The following is a 20330-nucleotide window of genomic DNA, read 5'->3' on the forward strand; positions in this document are numbered from 1 at the left end:
CCTTACTCTATGCCCTCTTGTGATTGATCCCCTAACCAACCGGAACAGCTACTGTCTATTCAGCCTGCTCATACCTTCACAATATTATACACCTCAATCATGGCCCCCCTCAGTATTCTCTTCTTTAGAGAAAACAATCCGAACCTATCTGGTCTCTCCTAATGCTCAATTTCTCCATCCCAGGCAACATCCTGGTGAACGTCCTCTGTAACCCCTCTAGTGCTATCACATCCTTCCTGTGGTGAGGTGACTAGAACTGTACACAGTACTCCAGCTGTGGCCCAACCAACACTCTGTACAACTCCAACGTTGCTGTTTCGGATCAGGACCATTCTTCAGAAATGGGGGAGGGGGAAGGGAGCTCAGAAATAAATAGAGAAGGGGGGTTGTGGCTGGGGAAAGTAAGTGGGATCGTAATAGGTGAGTGCAGGTAGGGAGTGGTGGGGATTGGTCAGTGAGGTGGGAGGGATGGAGAGGTGGGACCCCCTTCCCAATTCTGAAGGGTTCCGACCCAAAACATCAACTTTCCTGCTCCTCTGGTGCTGCTTGGCCTGCGTTGTTCCTCCAGCTCCAGATTGTATTATCTCCTACATTACCTCCCTGCTCTCATACTCTATGCCATGATTGATGAAAGCAAGTGTCCCAAATCCTCCATAACTGTGCTATTCACATGCTTGGCTGACTTCAGCGATCTGTGAATTTTTACTCCAAGGCTCCTCTGTTCCTCTAACCTTGGAGTACCCAGTGTCCTGCCAGTCATTAAATACTCCTGCATCTTGGTTCTTCTTTCAAAGTGCAGCACCTTGCAGTTATCAGGTTAAATACCATCAGCTACTGACTAACCCATCTATGCCTTCCTGTAACTTGCAAATGTCATCTTCAGCAGTAACTACCCTACCAATCTTGGTGTCATCTGCAAATTTTTTTAATGTTGCCCCCCGCAACACATTTTCAAGTATATCATTTATGTATAATAACAAACATTAAGGGTCCCAGTTCTGATCACTGTAGTACACCAGTGGACACTGGCCTCCAGTCACTTGGACAGCCTTCTCCCACTACCCTCTGTGTCCTATTACTAAACCAGCTTTTGATCTACCTCTCCAAGTTTTCCTAAATTTTATGTGGCTTTGCTAAAATCCATATAAACTACTTCAACTGAACTTCCCTCATCGATCATATTTTCAAACAATTCTAATAAATTTGTTAGGCATGACCTCCCTCTGACAAAGCTGTACTGACTGTCTGTAATTAACCCCTGCCTTTCCAAATAGGTGTTAACGTGCTTCTTCAGAATTTCCTCCAATGATATGAGACTCAACGGTCTGTAATTTCCAGGTTCATCTCTACCACCCCTTTTACGTCCATGGCCAGAGAGGAATTAAAAATTTGTGTCAAGAGCCCCTGCAAATTCCTGCCTCACCTTGTGAAGCAGCCTGGGATGCATTTCATCTGGACCAGGAGATCCATCTGTGTTTAAGCCTGAGACGGCCTCCAATATCTTTCCAGTTCCTGGGTTAAATTGTGTAAGTTCCTCACAGACTCTTTTCCTGAATTCCATCCCTATGTTCTCCTTTTCCAGAATGAAGACTGCATTCATTCAAAACTCTTCCAGTAATCCTGCAGCTTCACACACACGTTCCCCACTTTGGACACAACACTTTCCCTGGTTAGCCTCTTCCCTTTAACATACTCGTAAACTTGGGACATTTTACTGTTAATTATTGGGGATTATTTTACTATATTCATAGAACCCCTACAGTGTGGAAACAGGCCCTTTGGCCCAACAAGTCCACAATGACCCTCAGAGCAACCACCCAGACCAATCCCCTAAAACACACCTAATCTACACATCCCTGGACAATATGGGGCAATTTAGCATGGCCAATCCACCTACCCTGCACATCTTTGGACAGTGGGAGGAAATTGGAACATGCAAAGGAAAGCCATGCAGACACGGGGAAACTCCACAGACAGACGCCCGAAGGTAGAATTGAATCCAGGTCCCTCATACTGTGATCTAGCAGTGCTAACCACTGTGCCACCCCAAATAAACTCAATTCATCCCAGACTGGATTTGAACTCACAAGCCCGAGGAAGCAATTATCTTATCCATTAGGTCACTGGAACTATTATTATTGTGAGTGTGGATTATTTTACTGTATTAGGGAGGTGGTATTTAACTGTTAATAGATAGTTATGTTATTTATGTCTCCTGCAATAGCTCTCGTGAGGGTGTCTCAGTTTGGTTAGCCCAGGAAGAGTACTCCTGCCTGTTATGCCACTCAGGGAATGGAATGCAGATTTGAAAGGAAGCCGAAATCTCTCTAAATGCAGGGAGAGACTTCAACATAATCCCAAAAAGTTGAGCTAACGCCTGGGTGAAAGCTGCTACCAGTATCCTGACAGTTTTTAGCAAAGCACCAAGCTACGTTCTGCAACATTAAGCCAACAATTTAGTGATGTGGCTTGGAATAATGGGCTTTTGCTTACAGCTCATGGGTACAATTTGCTGGCTTGTCCATTCGATGGCCTTCTTTCAGCAGTTTGAAGAGCTCCTCTACTGGGATTCCGGGGTAAGGGGATCCTCCCAGTGTAAAGATCTCCCACAACAGGACTCCATATGACCAGCTGGGAATGAGAAAAGAATAGAAACTTAATTCACTGAAGCCTTTTTTTGTAACCACTCCATTCTCCTGATGCTGTCATGCATGGTTAACATAGTTATCAATGGCGTGACTTAATTGAATAAACTCTTTTCTAGTTACTTGGAGCACTGCACAGGTCCATTCAATCACAGAAAAGATCAGTACGCGCAAATGCTGGAATTAAAATGACCAGTTAATCAGATAGCTGACAGGCCGTTTATAACTTGGTCAGTCTCCTGCCAAGGCTCTGGAGCAGAACTAATGACATTCTTCTTCTCCAAATACATTTCCCCAGACTGCACAATGGGAAGCAAGTCATAGAGCCAATTCTCGCTATTATCGTTTTCCTTTACAAAAAGACTTATGCATTTTAGAAGGAGCTAAGTCGATATTTAAAAAAACACATTTCTTATGGGTAGCACTTACACGTCACTCTGGTGGGTGTAGACTCTGTCGAAGAGAGCTTCAGGAGCCATCCACTTCACTGGCAGCCTCCCCTTTAATCAGTAGGATATGGGAGTTATGATCTAATCACACATACAGGCAGCTACAGAGGCACTGACTGGATTGCAATCATTTTATTTTTTAACCAGCTGCAACTACTATAGATAGAACTACACACAGGGCATGGTACGGACAAGAGTCCAAACAATCACAGAACCCCTACAGTGTGCAAAGAGGCCATTCAGCCTATTGAACCTGCACCAACCCTCCAAAGAACCTCCCACCCTATCCTCGCAACCCCATATTTCCCATGACTAACTCACCTAGACTGCACATCTTTAGACTGTGGGAGGAAACCCATGCACATACAGGGAGAATGTGCAAACGCCACACAGTTTGCCCGAGGTTGGAACCAAACCCTGGTCATACAGCCATAGAAGCATATGGCACAGAAACAGACCCTTCTGTCCAACTAGTCCATACCGAACATAATGCCAAACCAAACTATGTTCAGCATGTCCTGTTCACACTGAAGGGTCTGTTTCCATGCGGTTTGACTCTATGACCTGGGTTTGATTCCCTGGTGCTGTGATGTAACAGTACTAACAGCTGCCACCACAGCTGTCATCTCTCCTCCACTCAACTTACTTTCTAAGAATCCCTACAGTGTGGGGCCAAATGAGTCCACACCAACCCTCCAAACAGCATCCCACCCAGACCCATCCTCATCCCTGTAACCCTGCGTTTCTCATGTCTGAAACCATATATCTCTGAACACTATGGGCAATTTAGCATGGCCAATCCACCTAACCAGCACATCTTTGGACTGTGGGAGGAAACTGGAGCACCCGGAGGAAACCCACACAGACCCAGGGAGAATGTGCAAACCCCACACAGACAGTCGCCTAACAGTGGGATTGAACCAGGGTTCCTGGTGCTGTGAGGCTGCAGTTGTAACCACTGAGCCACCGTGCCACCCAGCCTGCTTCAATAATCCCATCAAAATATACTTCTACCTCTTTCTCCTTTTTGTTGTCATGTAGCTTCCCAAAACACTATTTGCCTCAACTGGTCTATGTGGTGGCAAGTTCCATGTTCAAACCATTCAGTGAATAAAGATGCTTTCCCTGTGTATCTTATTGGATTTACTAGTGACTATTTTACATGTGTTGTCCCAAATTCTGAGCACCCTGCAACATCATCTCTATATTTATCTTTCATAATCTTAAAGGCCTCTATCTGGTCATCGCTTGACCTTCTCTTTCCTAACCAGCTGTTGCCTGTTCAGTTTCTCCTGATCACTGAATATTCCCTCCAGCTGCCACTCCCTAATGCTCAGCCTCCTTAGCCTCCACCAGGTTGCTGCGTTCACTCACGTTTGTTGTTTTCTTGTAGTAGTCGATGTTGTGCACGTCCCTGGCCAGGCCAAAGTCGGCAATTTTCATCACATTGTCATCCGTCACTAGCACATTCCTGGCTGCCAGATCCCGATGAATACACTAACCAGAAAACAAAATTCCCAAACAGAACAATTCAACCATTTGCCGGAGGGAACAGAAATAAACCATTCAGCCAGCAAAGTGTTCGCTTTTCTCCAACTATCGTGCCCTTTATCCCCCTGTTGGGGCCTGCTGATTATAAACATAAGGGTCCATTAACATTCAATTATTAAAACTTCTGCTTTGGTAACCACGTGTAGCCTAGGGTTATAAACTACATTAATTACAATTGTCTCATACATTGAGGGTCTTATGTTTAACAATACAGTCACATTCCCCCAATCCTTAGATTGTCTGAATTCAGGCATGGCAAAGCCCATCTGTCTTAGATAAGGTCTTCGGGAAGTGCTGCCATTTTGATTGTGGACCACTCAGCCCAACACCTTGACGTTGCTGGTGAAAGCCACCAGCAGACGTAACCCATGACACAAGAGGCCTGGATACATTCACTTCGTGTTTCCTATTTATAAATTCACTGTGGGTCCTGGGGAAATGCAGGAAATTTTCTCCTGGCGTGAAGGATCTCTTGGGCTTTCCGCCTCTCTCACCAGACCCCCACCCCACCCCCGCAACCCCCACCCCCCTCGCTTACTTTGCCAGGTGCCATTTCCTTGGCTCCCGAGCCTCAGCCTGCCTCCTCAGCATGAGTTCCAACTACAGCCCACTCTTGTTATTGTTGATATCATCCTCAATGAATATCAGCAAATGCCTCTCTCCTGTTTAGGCAGGCTGTACCAGCTCACTTTAAACCACACGGCATGGAGCAGGGAAAGGAATGTGATGTTCAGTGCGTCCGTCCACTTTCCCAAAGGGGACACAGTCCCCCTCTGGCTCAGTGGGCAGGTCAGAGGTGGCTAAAAGCAACAAGAAAATCTGAGACAAAAACCAGGAAATGCTTGACAGCCTCAGCAGGCCAGTCAGCGTCTGTGGACGCTGTATATTTTTAGTTTCGACGGATGGATCCACAGACCAAAATGTTAAGTCTTGCTTTGCTTCCCTATAGATGCTGCTTGACTTGCTCCATCAGCAGTTTCTGTCTTTGTTCTATGAGGAATAGTTACTTGGTCAAGACCTACAACTGCCTGCAGACTTGTGTCCTAGCAACCGCCAATACTGCTGCAGTGAAAACAAAATACTTGGAAATGCTCACTATCCAGTTGGCCCACGAGCTGGGAAGTGGGTTGCTTTTGAGGCCAGAACAGACCTGATGGACTAAATGGCCTACTCCCTTCTCTGATGGAGACTTTCAGTGTATCTATATCAGTTCTACCACAACTTGCAAAGGCGAATCGAGGGGGGCTGGGAGAGGCAGTAACTGAGTACTCACCTTTTGAGAAGCTAGATATTCCATGCCACGTGCCACCTGGTAGGCACAAGATACGAGATCTTTGAAGGTTAGCTGTTCATCTGGCACTTTGCACGTGTCAAAAGAATAATCCATGCCAGGGGGTCGTCGGGCTTTCAGGTATTCCCGCAAGTTGCCTTTCGATGCATACTCAACGATGACATAGAGCGGACCTGAATGGGGGTGGAAGGCTGCACATTACATTCCAGGGAAAGGAAGCAGCATCAATGTAAGGATTAGCCCGTGGGGAATGCCAACATTCGTCCGCCCATGGAGGTGTGGGCTCTTCCTATGCCTATCATCTGGGGACTCCTGGCTTGTCGGTAAGACTAAAGGAAGTGAACGAGTATTGCTGTGCCACAGAGAGACAACTAGCCAGATGGTGTGTACACAAAGGGACAGCTCGAACTGCATGATCAAACAGACACTGCAAATGACAGCACCATCGTCGATCAGAACCCACAGATCAATGTTCAACTGAACTGATTTCATAGCACTGCCATTGTTATGTAACACACTTTGTACCTGCTGTTAAATGCGCAGTGGATCTGTTAGGCCTACTTCGACATTATGAAGACAGACTGGATCGTTTAGAAAAATTTTTTAGAATTTAGAATCCAGAATCCCTACAGTGTGGAAACAGGCCCTTTGGCCCAACAAGCCCACACTGAACCTCAGTGCATCCCACCCAGACCCATTCCCCCTATAACCTACCTCAGTTACACACCCCGAGCACTACTGGCAATTTAGCATGGCCAATCCACCTAACCTGCACATCTTTGGACTTTGGGAGGAAACTGGAGCACCCGGAGGAAACCCGCGCAGACATGGGGAGAATGTGCAAACTCCACACAGACAGACACCCGAGGCCAGAATTGAACCTGGGTCCCTGGTGCTGTGAGGCAGCGTGCCACCTAAATATTCAGTCCATTCAGAAGAAAAGGGGTGGATTTCATAGTAACATATGAAATTCTAAGGCAAGTAGACAGGGTCAACACAGGAAGGATGTTCCCGATGACTGATTTAGATAAGTACAAAGTAAAATGAAAATTACAGCAGAGGAACTGGCCCTTCGGCCCACCAAGCCTGCGCCGATCCAGATCCTCTATCTCAACCTGTCACCTAAAGTACATGAATAAGAAACTGTTTGGAGGGAAATGGGAAAAGCGCAGGCAGGTGGGATTAGTTTAGTTTGGCATTATGGTCAGCATGGACTGGTTAGACGGGTCGGTTTCGATGCTGCATGACTTGATGACTGGGGAGTCCAGAACCAGGAGTCACAATCTAAGGATACAGGATAGGCCATTTAGGAGTGAGAAAAGGAGAAATTTCTTCACCTAGGCAGCGGTGCACCTGTGGAATTCTCTGCCCCAGAAAATGCTGAGGCCAAAACATAGCATATTTTCAAATTGGAGTCAGACATAGTTATTGGGCTAAAGGGATCAAAGGGTATGCGGAGAAAACAGGGTTTGGGCACTGAGTCGGGTGATCAGCCATAATTATATTGAATGGTGGAGCAGGCTCAAAGGGCCGAATGACCTACTTCTGTTGCTATTTTCTGTTTCTAGGTATTCAATTCATCTGTACCCCGCATGGTCTGGAGAAAATTACAGACAGTTCTTGAGTCCAGATGTAGCCCATAAAATGGTGGCTCAGTGGTTAGCACTGCTCCCTCACCGTGCCAGGAACCCGGGTTTGATTCCACCCTTGGGTGACTGCCAGCATGGAGTTTGCACATTCTCTCTGTGTCTGTGTGGGCTTCCTCCGGGTGCTTTGGTTTCCTCCCACAGTCCAAAGATGTGCAGGCTAGGTAGATTGGCCAGGCTACACAGCTTATAATGGACAGGGATGTGTAGATTTGATGTGTTACAGAGGGATGGGTCTGGGTGGGATGCTCTGAGGGCTGGTGTGGACTTGTTGGGCCCAAGGGCCTATTTCCACACTGTAGGGATTCTATGAATAGACAAATTTATAACCTCTGGTGCACAGACTGCACACTCCCTACAAGTTTGTACAATTCAGAGCAATAACCTGACATACACAGAAACTAACACTGAAATCTCAGCCTTCGCTCAGCTGGCCAGCACCCCCTTTACGTGGCATCTTTCGCACTCACCATCCTGAGTGCAGGCTCCAAGCAAATTGATAATATTTTTATGTTTTCCAATCATCTTCATCATTTCCATTTCTGACACCAGGTCAGACAGGTCTTTGTCAGTGGCATCGTCTACAAGAATAAAGTACAGAAATAGTAAGCATTTAAAAACAATGAAATGGCAAATCGCACTGTTGCTTTCAAGTGTGATGTATACAGTGGCCACACATCAGACAGAATATTGACAAGGCATAACCAAACCCATATCTACAACAAATAAAAATTGTGTACAAGGTGCACACTTCTGTCGTCGTCACTTCTGATTGTATTTTTCTCCCAATATTTAGGTTTGTAATTTGACACTCAACGCTTGTAACTTAACACTTCCCATGATTGACAATGTCAACAGTCAGCAAGTACTGGCAGGATCTGACCACCAGATGGCACTTTGGTCTCTACTTCAACTCAACACCAACGAATCATCTGACCATGGGAAATATCATAGATATTTTGCAGAGTCTGATTTTTAAAATAAACTTGAACTGTGTTAAGGACTACAATGTTGGGGTTCAGACTTTGCTAAAAATGTCACTTAAAGCTCTACTTAACTTTTATCACATCACGTGAACACATATTTTGTGAATCATACCAAGCTCTATTCTGTATATGTCAAGCTCAACAATGTAAACAATCTCAGTGACTCAATTGGGAAGGAAATGTGTCATTAGAGAGGATCTGCCTGAAATGTGTAAAATTCCAACAGGCTATGTACAGGGCTGATGTTTCTGTTGGTCAGTAATGGAATGTTGGTGGGTGGGGAGTGGTGGTGGTGATTGGATGGGGGGGGGGGGGGGCGTGTCTAGATCAAGGGATCACGATCTCAGTTTATGGTATGCTGCTTTGGACTAAAATGAGGAGAAATTTCTTCACTGAAAAGAAAATGAACTTGTGGAATTCTCTAGCACAGAGGCTGTGGAGGCCAAATCATTCAGTAGAGTTAAGGATGAAATAGAGACTCAAAGTATGAAGGAGTATGGGGAGAGAGTGGGAGTGCGGTATTCTTTATTCATTCATAGAATGTGGGTACCTCTGGCTAAGCCAGCGTTCATTGCCCCTTCATAATTACTCAGAGGGCAGTTAAGAGTCAATCACATTGCTATTGATCTGTAGGCCACAGCTGGTAAGGGTGACAGATTTCCTTCCCTAAAGGGCATTAGTGAACTAGATGGGTTTTTCTGACAATCAACAATCATTCGTTGGTCATCAGTAAACTCTTAATTCCAGATTCCTAATTGAATTCAAACTCCCCCATCTGCCGTGGTGGGAATTGAACCCAGGTCCTGAGAACATTATTTCAGAGATAGTAGGAACTGCAGATGCTGGCGAATCTGAGATAACAAGGTGTAGAGCTGGATGAACACAGCAGGCCAAGCAGCATCAGAAGAGCAGGAAGGCTGACGTTTTGGGCCAAACCCTTCTTCAGAAAGGCCCTTTCTGAAGTAGAGTCTAGGCCCGAAACGTCAGCCTTCCTGCTCCTCTGATGCTGCTTGGCCTGCTGTGTTCATCCAGCTCTACACCTTGTTATCTTCTGAGAACATTAGCTGAGTTTTTGGATTAATAGTTTAGCAATAATACCACTAGGCCATTGCTTCCACATGAGTAAAATAAGTCGCAGAGTGAGCTTGATGGGCTCAATGGCCAATCCTGCTTCTGTTCTCTATGTTGTCTGCTTTCCAGTTTACTAAACTGCAATGAAAGTGTACATAGCAATCCATAGAATAAGAGCTGGTTGTGATTACACCATTTAGTGCATTGGCTGGTCTGGTTCGTCAACGCTATGCTCAGCTCTTGTCGCTGAGACACATGGTGAACAGTTAAGGCCTGCTGCCAGTGCAGGGAAGAATTATGAAGAATTCCGCGCCCTTAGCTCAGGCAACTGTGGTGTGCACAAAGTGACACTTTATCAGGTGTTTCATTCTGGAGAATGGTCTGATATTTAATGTTTGGGCTCTAAGAGACAATGGACTCCTTCTGCACTGCAGTAATTCTGGGTACACAGAATTATAAACAGCATGGAAAACAGCAAGACAAGTGCCTGCATCAGGCTGAGAGAAGACATACCTTCAAACTCACAGAAGGTAAATTTCAGACTGAAATTAGGAACCTTGTCTTCACAAAGAGAGTGACTGAACCTTGGAATGGAACTCCACATGGAGCAGTGGAGGCAAAACTACTGACATCATTGAGGGAAATAATGTTTGCGGAGAACTGTGGGGTGATTCTGGATGGATGCACTAATATGGAACGAATGGTCTTCTGCCTCAATTCAAGGGATTTATCTGAATTTCACCGAAGGCTCTTTTCGCCATGAGCAACATTCCGATTGCAGTGACTTTTTTAAGGTAGGCAAAGGTGTGATGCCCTTGCAGTTGAATAATCTGCCCATGGTAGTATCTCAAATAAAGACAACCACCCTGAAGATCACTGTTACACATAGAACTATACTCATCCCTTTCATATTGCCAATAATGCAGCATTCCACAGACCTGCTACAGCCCACCCTTTGCACTGCTAACCTCTGCCAAAGTTGAGAGAGTGGTGATGGGTAAATCAAGATTCTAATGTGTACATTGGAAACTTCGAAACATGCTCAAGGGCTCCTGTGTGGCACAGGCTGTTCACCAAGGACACTAAGCCACTGCCAAATAGCCCTTGAGGTCTGTATCTAGGCTAAGTTAGGGGTAGATATTGTATTGGGGGCCAATATTGCACTGGGGGTGTTAATATGTCCGAGGACTGACAATACAGAATGAACTGCTGGAGAGAAAACGGGAGAAATGAGAGGTTGTTGCCAAAAATTAACCAGTTGCTAATTTGCCCCTGAAGTGAGAGTCAGCCTTCCGTTGTGAGAGATGGTGGGCATAGCCTGTTCTGTAAACTGAGATCACGTTGTCTTTTCAGTCTGAGCTTGTGTCATATTATGGTGCAGTACAGCAGCTGCCAGCCTCTCCGTTCTTACCTTTCAGCATCTTGACAGCAACGGTGATAGGTTTGTTGGCCTTGTCTTTCTCGATGCCAATGGCCTCTGCCATGACAACCTGACCGAAACAGCCCTCGCCTAATGGCTTTCCCAAAGTCAGCCTGCGAGGGAGGTGGTGGGGGCACAAACAGGAAAGATCCGTTGAGGATGAGTGGGAAAAGAAAGTGACGGAAACGAGAGTGCCATTTGTCTAGTCCCAGTTCAGTCAGTGAGGAAAACTCACCTTGGGCGTTGAAACTCCCATTTGGGATCAGCAGGAAGCTCCAGTTCAGAGACATTGGCCAGCATCGGGGAATCACTGGAGGATAGGCGGGCAATTCGCACCAATGGTGTGTTGGAGTTCATGGAGGAGTTTGATTCCAAGGACACCTGCTTGAGTGAAAAATAATTGAAATTTGTTACCAACCACCATTAGGTACTGGCAATCAGGACTGTTAGGTCGCAGGCTGCAAAAACCAACATAAAGCACAAAAGGCGGGCCATCATTTATATTAATGTTCTTCCAATATGGACTTCTATCCCAAAATGGGTGGAGCCAGTTTTACTTATTCTGTTGTCACAGCAAACTCAAGATTGTTATTCAGTCACTGGCTACTGTTTGAACCATGAGCTTCCGTCTCTCCAATCCAAGCTCTATTAGGTAGCAGATTCTGCAGAGCTGACACACGAGTCGTACGTGTGCTTAGAGCTCCGTTAAGCATTCAGTCAATCAGAAATGCCACATTTTTAGTTACTTGGATTTCAACATGGATTTGGAAATAATGTTTGAACCACGACATGAACTTTGAGGAACAGGACAGCCTGAACTGTGCAGCAGTCCCTTCAACTGAACAGACAACCCCACAAGCACACACAACCAAGCACACAGGACTCTGCAAAGTCACTCAGAAAGAGGAATAGTTTGAGATCAATAGAAAACATCATCCAAAACCAGCCTCTTCACCAAGGCAAAGAATGGTGCTGGGTGTTGCCTGGAGGCATGACCTGACTCGGGATTGTAAAACACAAAGAGAGTTGGCAGCCATGTTGGGGTTTGTTGTCACTGGGCAGGGATGTGGGCAGACTGCTAACAGTCTTACAGTCCACACTACTGTCTTCTCACTCACTGACCACATGCTAAAGCAGCTCCATTCAAGTGATGCCAACTTGCACGAGCACCTCAGTTTGGCATTCCGTTTCCTTTCTAAATTTCAAATCAGCATCCACGACCAAGAGTCGCTCCCCACACTGCTCCCGACCAGGTTTGCACTAAAATGTTGCAGACCATTTGATTCTTTAACAGTTTTGTTCTGTCCCTCTCCAGCCCACTACCCATCTCTTTAGCTACCTCCAGCCTATGGAGGTCAGCAGGTCGCTGGTTCTCTCTCTTTGAAAATTGCAATGTGTTCCTGAAGGACCAGGAGAGTGACACACCATCTGGGAAGACCACTTTAAGAGTACGCTGGCTCTTAGCCTGATTGTTTCCCGGCCCTGCAAACAGGCATTTGGAAATCCTGCCCTGTTTATCCAAACACATCCGCATCTGGGAAAGGAGGATGGACCATTTACTCATGATTGGGAGAAGGGGGTTTGAGTGAGTTCCCCTACCCTAACTCAGGTTACTAAAGCCCCTGCTGCTGAATCAAGTATCCTGCCATCATATTGTTCATAGAGTCATAGAGAGGTACAGCGTAGAAACAGACCCAATTCATCCATGCCAATCAGATATCCTAAACTGATCCAGTCCCATTTGCCAGCACATGGACCATATCCTGCTAAACTCTTCCTAAATAATTTACCCGTTCATAAGTCTTTAAAATGTTCTAATTGTACAGCCTCCATCACCTCCTCGAGCAACTCATTCCATGCACACACCACCCTCTGCATGATAAAGTTGACCCGTATTTCCCTTTTAAGTCTTTCCCCTCTCACCTTAAACCTATGTCTCTTGGTTTTGGACTCCCCAATCTTGGGAAAAAACCCTTGGCTATTCACCATACCCATGCCCCTCATGATATTATAAACCTCTATAAGCTCACCCCTCAGCCTCTGATGCTCCAGGGAAAATAGCCCCAGCCTATCCAGCCTCTCCCTATAGCTCAAACCCAGAAACATCCTTGTAAATATTTTTCTGAACCCTTTCAAGTTTAACAAAATATTTCTTGTAGCATGGAGACCAGAATTGAATGCCTTATTCCAAAAGAGACCTAACCAATGTCATGTACAGCCATAACATGACCTCCCAACTCCTACAGTCAATGCACTGACCAGAAATGGCAAACATACCAAACACCTTCTTCACTGCCCTGTCTACCTGGGACTCCACCTTCAAGGAACTATCAACCTGAACTCCCAGGTCTCTTTGTTCAGCAACACTACCCAGGGCCCTTCAATGTATAAGTCCTGCACAGATTTCCCCTCACAAAATGCAGCACCTCATATTTATCTAAATTAAACCTCTGCTCAGGAATGCATTGAGCGGCTTTGTAAGAGTTCATTTTTATACAATGGCAACGCCGCAGCCAGTGTGCAGCTGTGAGCAAAGGAGCTGTATCTCTCTCCCATCTCGGTGGTGATAGTGGTGGTGCTAAAGATGAATTTTCACCAATTCAATGGAAGTGTTACTGAGATTAGAACGGAAGACTTTTTTTTTGTGGAGGGAGCAAGTGATACGATAAAGCAACAAAACCAAAAAGGGTACGTCAAAGCCCAACAGATTCACCGTGGAACAGCTGGGTGACAATATGCTCTAAACTCTTGTATCTACTTTCTGTTACCTGTCTCTTCAGTGGGAACTTGGAGAGCTTCTGCACAGGTGGTGGGTTCAGCGTTTTCTTTGAGGATGTTCTCATTCTGCACATGATCACTATAATAACAGTCAGTATGATAAGGACACAGCCAGTTACATAGATAAGGACGTCAGCATAGACTGAGTTTGAATCATCCTCCTTCACCAAGTCTTCTGCTGCAGGGAGATATTGTAAGAAACAAGTTAAAAGAGAGGACTTTGGGACTTCTTGGAGCCAACAGATAAATGCTTGGTCAGAGAAATCATGAGGGAGAAGAACATGACTTACTTCTGAGCTTCTTGAAACATGCACAATGTATTCTGAAATTAACAGTCTGAACTATACTTGCCCATGTGGTGATTTGGCCAAAGGAATAGACAAGAATGGATTCAAATGAGTTGAATTTTTGTTCATAAATTCATCCAGGTCTTTTACCCTTCTTCCCAATTTGCTCTTCTCCTTGTGTTTTTCTTTTCTATTCCTACCTTGCGCTGGCCACGACCCCGCCAAACCCCACCGCATACTGGTTATTATTTATAAATGTCTCTAAGGTACTTAAATTGTGGAGGATGTAATGTCACCCTATCATCCAATATTCACTCACCCTGCTGCAGAGATCGGGGTCAGAAAGCGTGGGGAGCAATTTTCATTAACCCAAAGGAAAGTGGGAGACTTGATCGGGGGGCGGGGCTGACTCAACAGGGGATTAAACCTCACAGTCACCAGGCAGAATCTGATGACATTAAAAAGTCAGAGTGAGATGGTTCTCATTAAACGTTGGCAGTTAATATCCGAAACCCAGGTTTAGAATGTGTAGAGTGTGGAAGCAGGCCTTTGAGCCCATTAAGTCCACACCACCTCTCCAAACAGCATCCCACCCAGACCCTGCATTTCTCATGGTTAATCTACCTAACCTACACATCCCTGGACACTATGGGCAATTTCCCATGGCCTATTTGCCTAACCTGCACACCTTTGGGCTGTGGGCGGAAACCAGAGCACCCGGTAGAAATTGCAATCTCCACACAGTCACTCAAGGCTGGAATCAAATCCAGATCTCTGCTGCCGTGAGGCAGCAGTGCTAGCCACTGAGCCACTGTGCTGCCACAGGTCTGATGGAGCAGAGCAGTGGTCACGGTGTTATAACTGGGAATGCCATAGGGGCTGAGGAGGGAAAATCTGCTGAAGACCCAAGCCTGCTGTGAAATGATTGCAGTGGAGAGCTGCTGCTGCTGAAAGTGGGATGCTGGAAATGGACAGGACCTGGCTCATGCGCTGCCCAGCATGACTACATATCCATCTGCCCCTCACTGGCAATGCAGGGCCACTTGGCTAAGTACTGATGAAATTGTGAGCTCAATCTGTACTTCAGTGCCTTTGCAGGAAAAGAGCTGATAGGGGGAGAAAAGATACATTTCTACAAAATAACCCTTTCACTGCACATTGTGCGGTCGTTGCTGATAGAATGTTATAACAGCCTAAGGCTCAGATTGTCAATTTGATTGATGATCATTGCATGTTGAAAGAGAAGACATTAAGACACTAATGTATTTAACTGAACAGAAATGGCCTATTAATAATATGACAGACCTTAAATGAGGCCAGAAAAATGTCAGTGGAGAAAATATTTGTCATGATAAAGAGAGTACATATGAAAAGGCCAGCCTTTAATTATGATTATTTGTGATTCCTTGACACTTCGAAGGGACCACAGAGGCTGAAAGATCAAGAAATGATCTGAGTGTGGCATCAGGAGTTAAAGAGGTGCAGCATCTAGTGGTGAAAATGAGCACTACACTTACATATCCAGGCATATCTCCAAATAAAAATTAGTGCAAACTCCAAATAGAATAAACTCAAAAATACTCAATGTGATAGGTATATGTTAATATTACTGATTATAATGTTTTAAAAAATCAAGACTCTTTTTCTGGGCAATTCGCTGCGTTTGCATTTAAGAAAGTTTCAGTAAGTTCTCTGGCGCGGTGCCTGTCGGATCAGTGCAATCACTGGAAAGGGGAGAGTGTCTATACTCTTGGCGTCAGATGCACCAAAGACAGTACCTTGAGGGACTTGGAGTTTTTTCAAATAATTTCCCATTACATCAGTTCGAATAGTCTGATGATGATGTGTGTTTATTTATTATCAAATTCTTCAAGCGGGTGAGTGCGGGAAAACCAGTCAGTCTCCTGAAATCTTTCACGCTTCAGTGCCTTGTGAGACTTCTACTTTCCATCCTCCAATTCTGCTTTTTTCAGACGATCCACCAGAAATTTTAAAAACTCAGACTTTCTTTTGATTCATCAGCACATTGCCCAGTTGTACTTGTTATTAGAAATTCCCTTTCCTTAATAATAATAAGGGTGAAAAAGAATATTTTATTTTGACATTGGTTTTGGACTTGTAGTCACATCTGTAGCTTGGCCCTTTTGGGTGGTAGGGACTGTCCTTTGTGTGGAAAGGTGACCCCCCCCCCCCAATTGTGTGAAAGTTAATGGGGATTACAGACAGTAATTAGTGGACTGCTCTGTCATTTTACTACATTATTGTATTTCAGTTTGCCTTATAACCCAATTTAAAATGTTCACCCACATTCCATCAGGACAGGGGGACTATCTAATATTATACTGTGCCTATAGCTAATTATTGAAAACAAGCTGGCAAAATCATCTTCAGAAGCGTAATTCTTTTGTGATCATTTTGGGATCAAACAGAAAATTTCACCATCTGGACCTTTTCTCTTCAAAAATGTTTCTCCACTTTTTGGAGAACAGGAAAGCTGTCAGCAACAAATTGTGAAAGCATCATTGTAAAGGGGTGCTTTCTCCTTGAATTCCAAGGCAAGGTTATGGCGTTTCCCAGCTCAGAAGGAAGGATCCCAGCCAGGATCTCAGCTCCAAGGCCTTTCAGATTGACGTTCAATGGACAAAGATACATTCGTGCTGATAAAGTTACTGAGCCTGGGTGTCTCAGCAAGCCTATCATTTCAGTGAGGTCATGGTTTCTCCTCTCATCCAGTTTCCGCATCATGTCAGCTCTACTGACCTACTGATGTGGGGGAGGAAAGAAATGGGCAAAACAGCCACACAAAATAACAGTGCAAGGCGATTGCTATCCTTAAAGAGTCTGTATGCATGTGTCTGTGTATGTGTTGGCACACACGTGTATGTGTGTGTGTGCATGTGCGTCTACGTATCTTTGTGTGTGCGCATATGCACTGTGTATGTGTGTGTGTGTGCGCGTGTGTAACTTTGTGTGTGCACGCACATGCTCATGTGTGTCTGTGTATATGTTTGTGTGTGTCTGTGTATCTGTGTGTATACACTTGCATGTATGTCTGTGAGTTTGTTTGTAAATGTGCCTGTGTGTGTGTAACTGTGCGCGCGCATGCACGTGTGTCTGAGTTTGTTTGCAAATGTGCCTACGTGTGTGTGTATGCGCACTTGTGTATCTGCCAATTTGCATGTCCAATGTGTGAGAGTTTCTGTGTATGTGCATGAGTGTGTGTGTGCGAGTCTGACAGTTCTTTTGCAAGTGTATGTGCGTGTGTGTCTTTCTGCATGTGTGTGTGAGTATGTGATAATTGGTCTGTGCACATCATGAGGTGCCCAGGCTCAAACCCCAGTGTGTGTTGAAGCAGTGAAAGGCCCAGTGGAATGAAGCAAAAATGAAAAGCTGAGGAAGGCTGGCCAAGATCAAAATGATTGCAATTGGTGAAAAAGCAGGATGTATTGGAGAAACTCAACAGGCCTTGGCAGCAAGTGTGGAGAGAGAAATTAAAATTTCACCTCCGGTACCCCCTTGGGTACACTTTCTGTAGCAGATGGAATTGGAATTTTTTTATCAATAAAGATACAGAAATGGATACTGATGGTGAGATAATCTGTCTACAGTATGGAGTGATTAAAAGTACTACAGAAATGCATTCCAACTTTCCCATTTTGCAGAAAGGAATATTAACATGACAATCACAACAGAGAATTTGAATACCTGGCAGAACGGACAGCCATGCAGAGTGATGCGAATACCCAATAGAATTACCGGCCAAGCAGGTATACTCCCCAGCATCCTCAAAAGTAACATTTCGCAAGTACAGAATTTCAATTTCCTTATCCGTTGTGTTAATACCAGCAGTCTACAAAAAAAAAGAAACCAAACAGGATAGAAGAAAATGAAGCGAGAGGGGACTACAAGGTATAGGGTTTGACCATAGCACCTCAGATAAAGTCCCTGCACACCACAGACCTGAAAGCAGGTTGAAGCACAATCTAGAAGGTTCCACCTTGCTCCAGAATAGTGCGACATGATAGACATTCCTACCTCCACAGCCTGCACATTAGTCAAGAGTTCCCTTCACCAGGCTCTCACTCTCTCTGTCCCATTAACAGCATGCAAGAGCAAATGCAACAAGGGTTTGAACTTGGTTGGCAGGGGAGGGGTGGGTGGTTGGGTGTGGGGAACAAAATTGACCCACAATATGCCGGATTGCTTTAAGAGTCAGGCTTCAGGGAAAAAAAAGAGATTAACATTTTCTTTCAGGAAGAGTCACATGAGGCGAAGGAGAAAGGGAGGAAGCACTGTTAAATAAAACAGCTGTGAGTAACGCTGGAGAGCAACTGATGGTTGTTCAATGCGATAGGCTGTTTTAAATTAGTAAATGTGAGAGGAAAAGGCAACATCAGTGGGGAGAGGTGTAAAGGATGGAAAGCAATCCTGTATTGTAGGAATTTTTTCCACAGCATAGGGTAGCAGAGTGTTTTATTTCGCTTGCAGAGCAGGAATAGGAAGGAAAGGTTACTGATGACTGGTTGGCACAGCCTGTAGCAATCAAGCCCATGAACAAACAAAGGGATTTCTTGCTGTATGTTGGTGGCGATGATGGTGGGCAGTGGACTGGGGTGGCAGAGGTAAGGAGGTTAAAAGTCATACTTTTACTGGAGGCCTGGGACAGAGGTTTGCGTTTACCTGGTTTCGGTTTGTTGACGTAAAGCCAATGCAGTTTTTCAGCCGTGCCAACGAAATTGGTGGCTCTACACAGATACTCGCCCTCATCCTGTTCTGTCACATTGTAAAGAATGAGTTTAGCGTCCGCTTCAGCGGTTTTACTTATCCACGACTGCAAGAACAGATCACACAGAACAGGTCAGTAGCTTCAGGTGCAGCCCCCTGGCACAGCTATGCTGCCAGTGGCAGGAGTAGACATTCCTGGCCGGAGACAACTGGGGCAGGCATCGAGATGTTGAAAATTGAACTCTGCAGTGGTCTTACCTTTTCTCCTCTCAGTCTTCCTGTTAGCAGAGAGCAGTAAACATTCAAACTAGGGGCAGGAATAGGCCATTCAGCCCTTCGAGCCTGCTCTGCCATTCAATACTATCGCGGCTGATCTTGTATCTCAACCCATATTCCCTCAAGTGCCCCCTTACTTTGGGTGACTGATTTCTTGATGTGCCAAGATGGGAAAGGTTGCCATGGGTAGATGGGAATGAGGAGGAATCAGATGACTCCTGGTCTGACTGAATGGCAGAGCCGTCTCAAAGACTCAAATAGCCTACTTCTGCCCTTAGTTCATAGTGATGTGTGTTGGACAGACTGCGGTGAAACCATACAGCCATTCAGTACAGCAAAGGCCCTTTGGCCTATCGGATTTGTACTGCCAAAAGCCTACAGTAGTCCCACTTTTGCGGCATGTAGCCTTCAATGTTACGACACTTGTCCAAATAGGTTTTAAAGGTGGTGATAATGATACTAATGGCAGGCCTGGGGCTGTCTGTTGGCAGAGGCTGACCAATCCCAGAGCAGCCAGCCCTGAGAGGTTTGTTGCCACCTCTCGGTGGGTTCCCTCTGCCATTTCATGCCAACCTTTTATCCCACTCACAGTCTACACTGTTCTGACCCGCCTTCCTGTTCCTCAATCTTCCCTGCCATCCCCAATTGAGCTGGTGCGAGGTGGCCTGCTAAAACGGTTACCTCCTGGACAACAGACCGCACGGTCAAAAGTACCTCAGGCCTGGAAACCTGAGCCCTGTAGTTAAACAGTTGCATATTCTGGCCGTTCTTTTACAGAACAGTTAATTTTCCAGAAGCTGTTAGATTTCCTGTTGGTATGGGCCAACATGTGGCTTTCTCAACTTTGGATATGCCTTTCTTTCAGGGGAGGTTGGGAAATGGCAGGCATTACTAATTTTGAATGAGCACAACAAATGTTTCTTGCAGACATTAAAAATGAGTCACCTGCCCAACACTGCACAAACACGTTTAATAACCACAGAGTGGGGATGTTCGTTTAAATGGGTCTAATTCAATCTGTTTGTAAAAGACTCTCCATTGTTTGGCTTATTGAGCAATGCTTGGTGGAAAGCAGGAGGGCAAAGGCTGTTACTCAGTGTATTTAATGTGATCATCCCCCCAACATCGCCCCCCCCACCAGGTCTCTGTTTCTGTCACCATCTGCCACACTCTCTGAATGAACCAGGCCTTCAGACTACAGCAGG

General features: G+C 45.3%; 1 protein-coding gene across 6 annotated transcripts in view; it reads right to left on the reverse strand.

The window, feature by feature from the left end:
- Positions 1-20330, reverse strand: part of fgfr3 (fibroblast growth factor receptor 3) — a 157043-nt gene that overhangs the window by 17185 nt on the left and 119528 nt on the right. For 2 of the 6 annotated variants that reach the window (XM_048528385.2, XM_059649974.1), the window contains 9 exons: positions 18805-18955; positions 13828-14015; positions 11295-11443; positions 11051-11172; positions 8053-8163; positions 5919-6109; positions 4469-4591; positions 3075-3145; positions 2494-2631 (listed from right to left, as the gene is read on the reverse strand). In XM_048528385.2, the coding sequence (XP_048384342.1) occupies positions 2494-2631; positions 3075-3145; positions 4469-4591; positions 5919-6109; positions 8053-8163; positions 11051-11172; positions 11295-11443; positions 13828-14015; positions 18805-18955 (1244 nt within the window). Of the gene's footprint in view, positions 1-2493; positions 2632-3074; positions 3146-4468; positions 4592-5918; positions 6110-8052; positions 8164-11050; positions 11173-11294; positions 11444-13827; positions 14016-17829; positions 17975-18804; positions 18956-20330 lie in introns of all 6 variants that reach the window. The other 4 variants (XM_059649975.1, XM_048528393.2, XM_048528399.2 and 1 more) reach the window with 4 other exon arrangements.

The sequence above is a fragment of the Stegostoma tigrinum genome, chromosome 1 (assembly GCF_030684315.1).
Source record: "Stegostoma tigrinum isolate sSteTig4 chromosome 1, sSteTig4.hap1, whole genome shotgun sequence".
Lineage (NCBI taxonomy): Eukaryota > Metazoa > Chordata > Chondrichthyes > Orectolobiformes > Stegostomatidae > Stegostoma > Stegostoma tigrinum.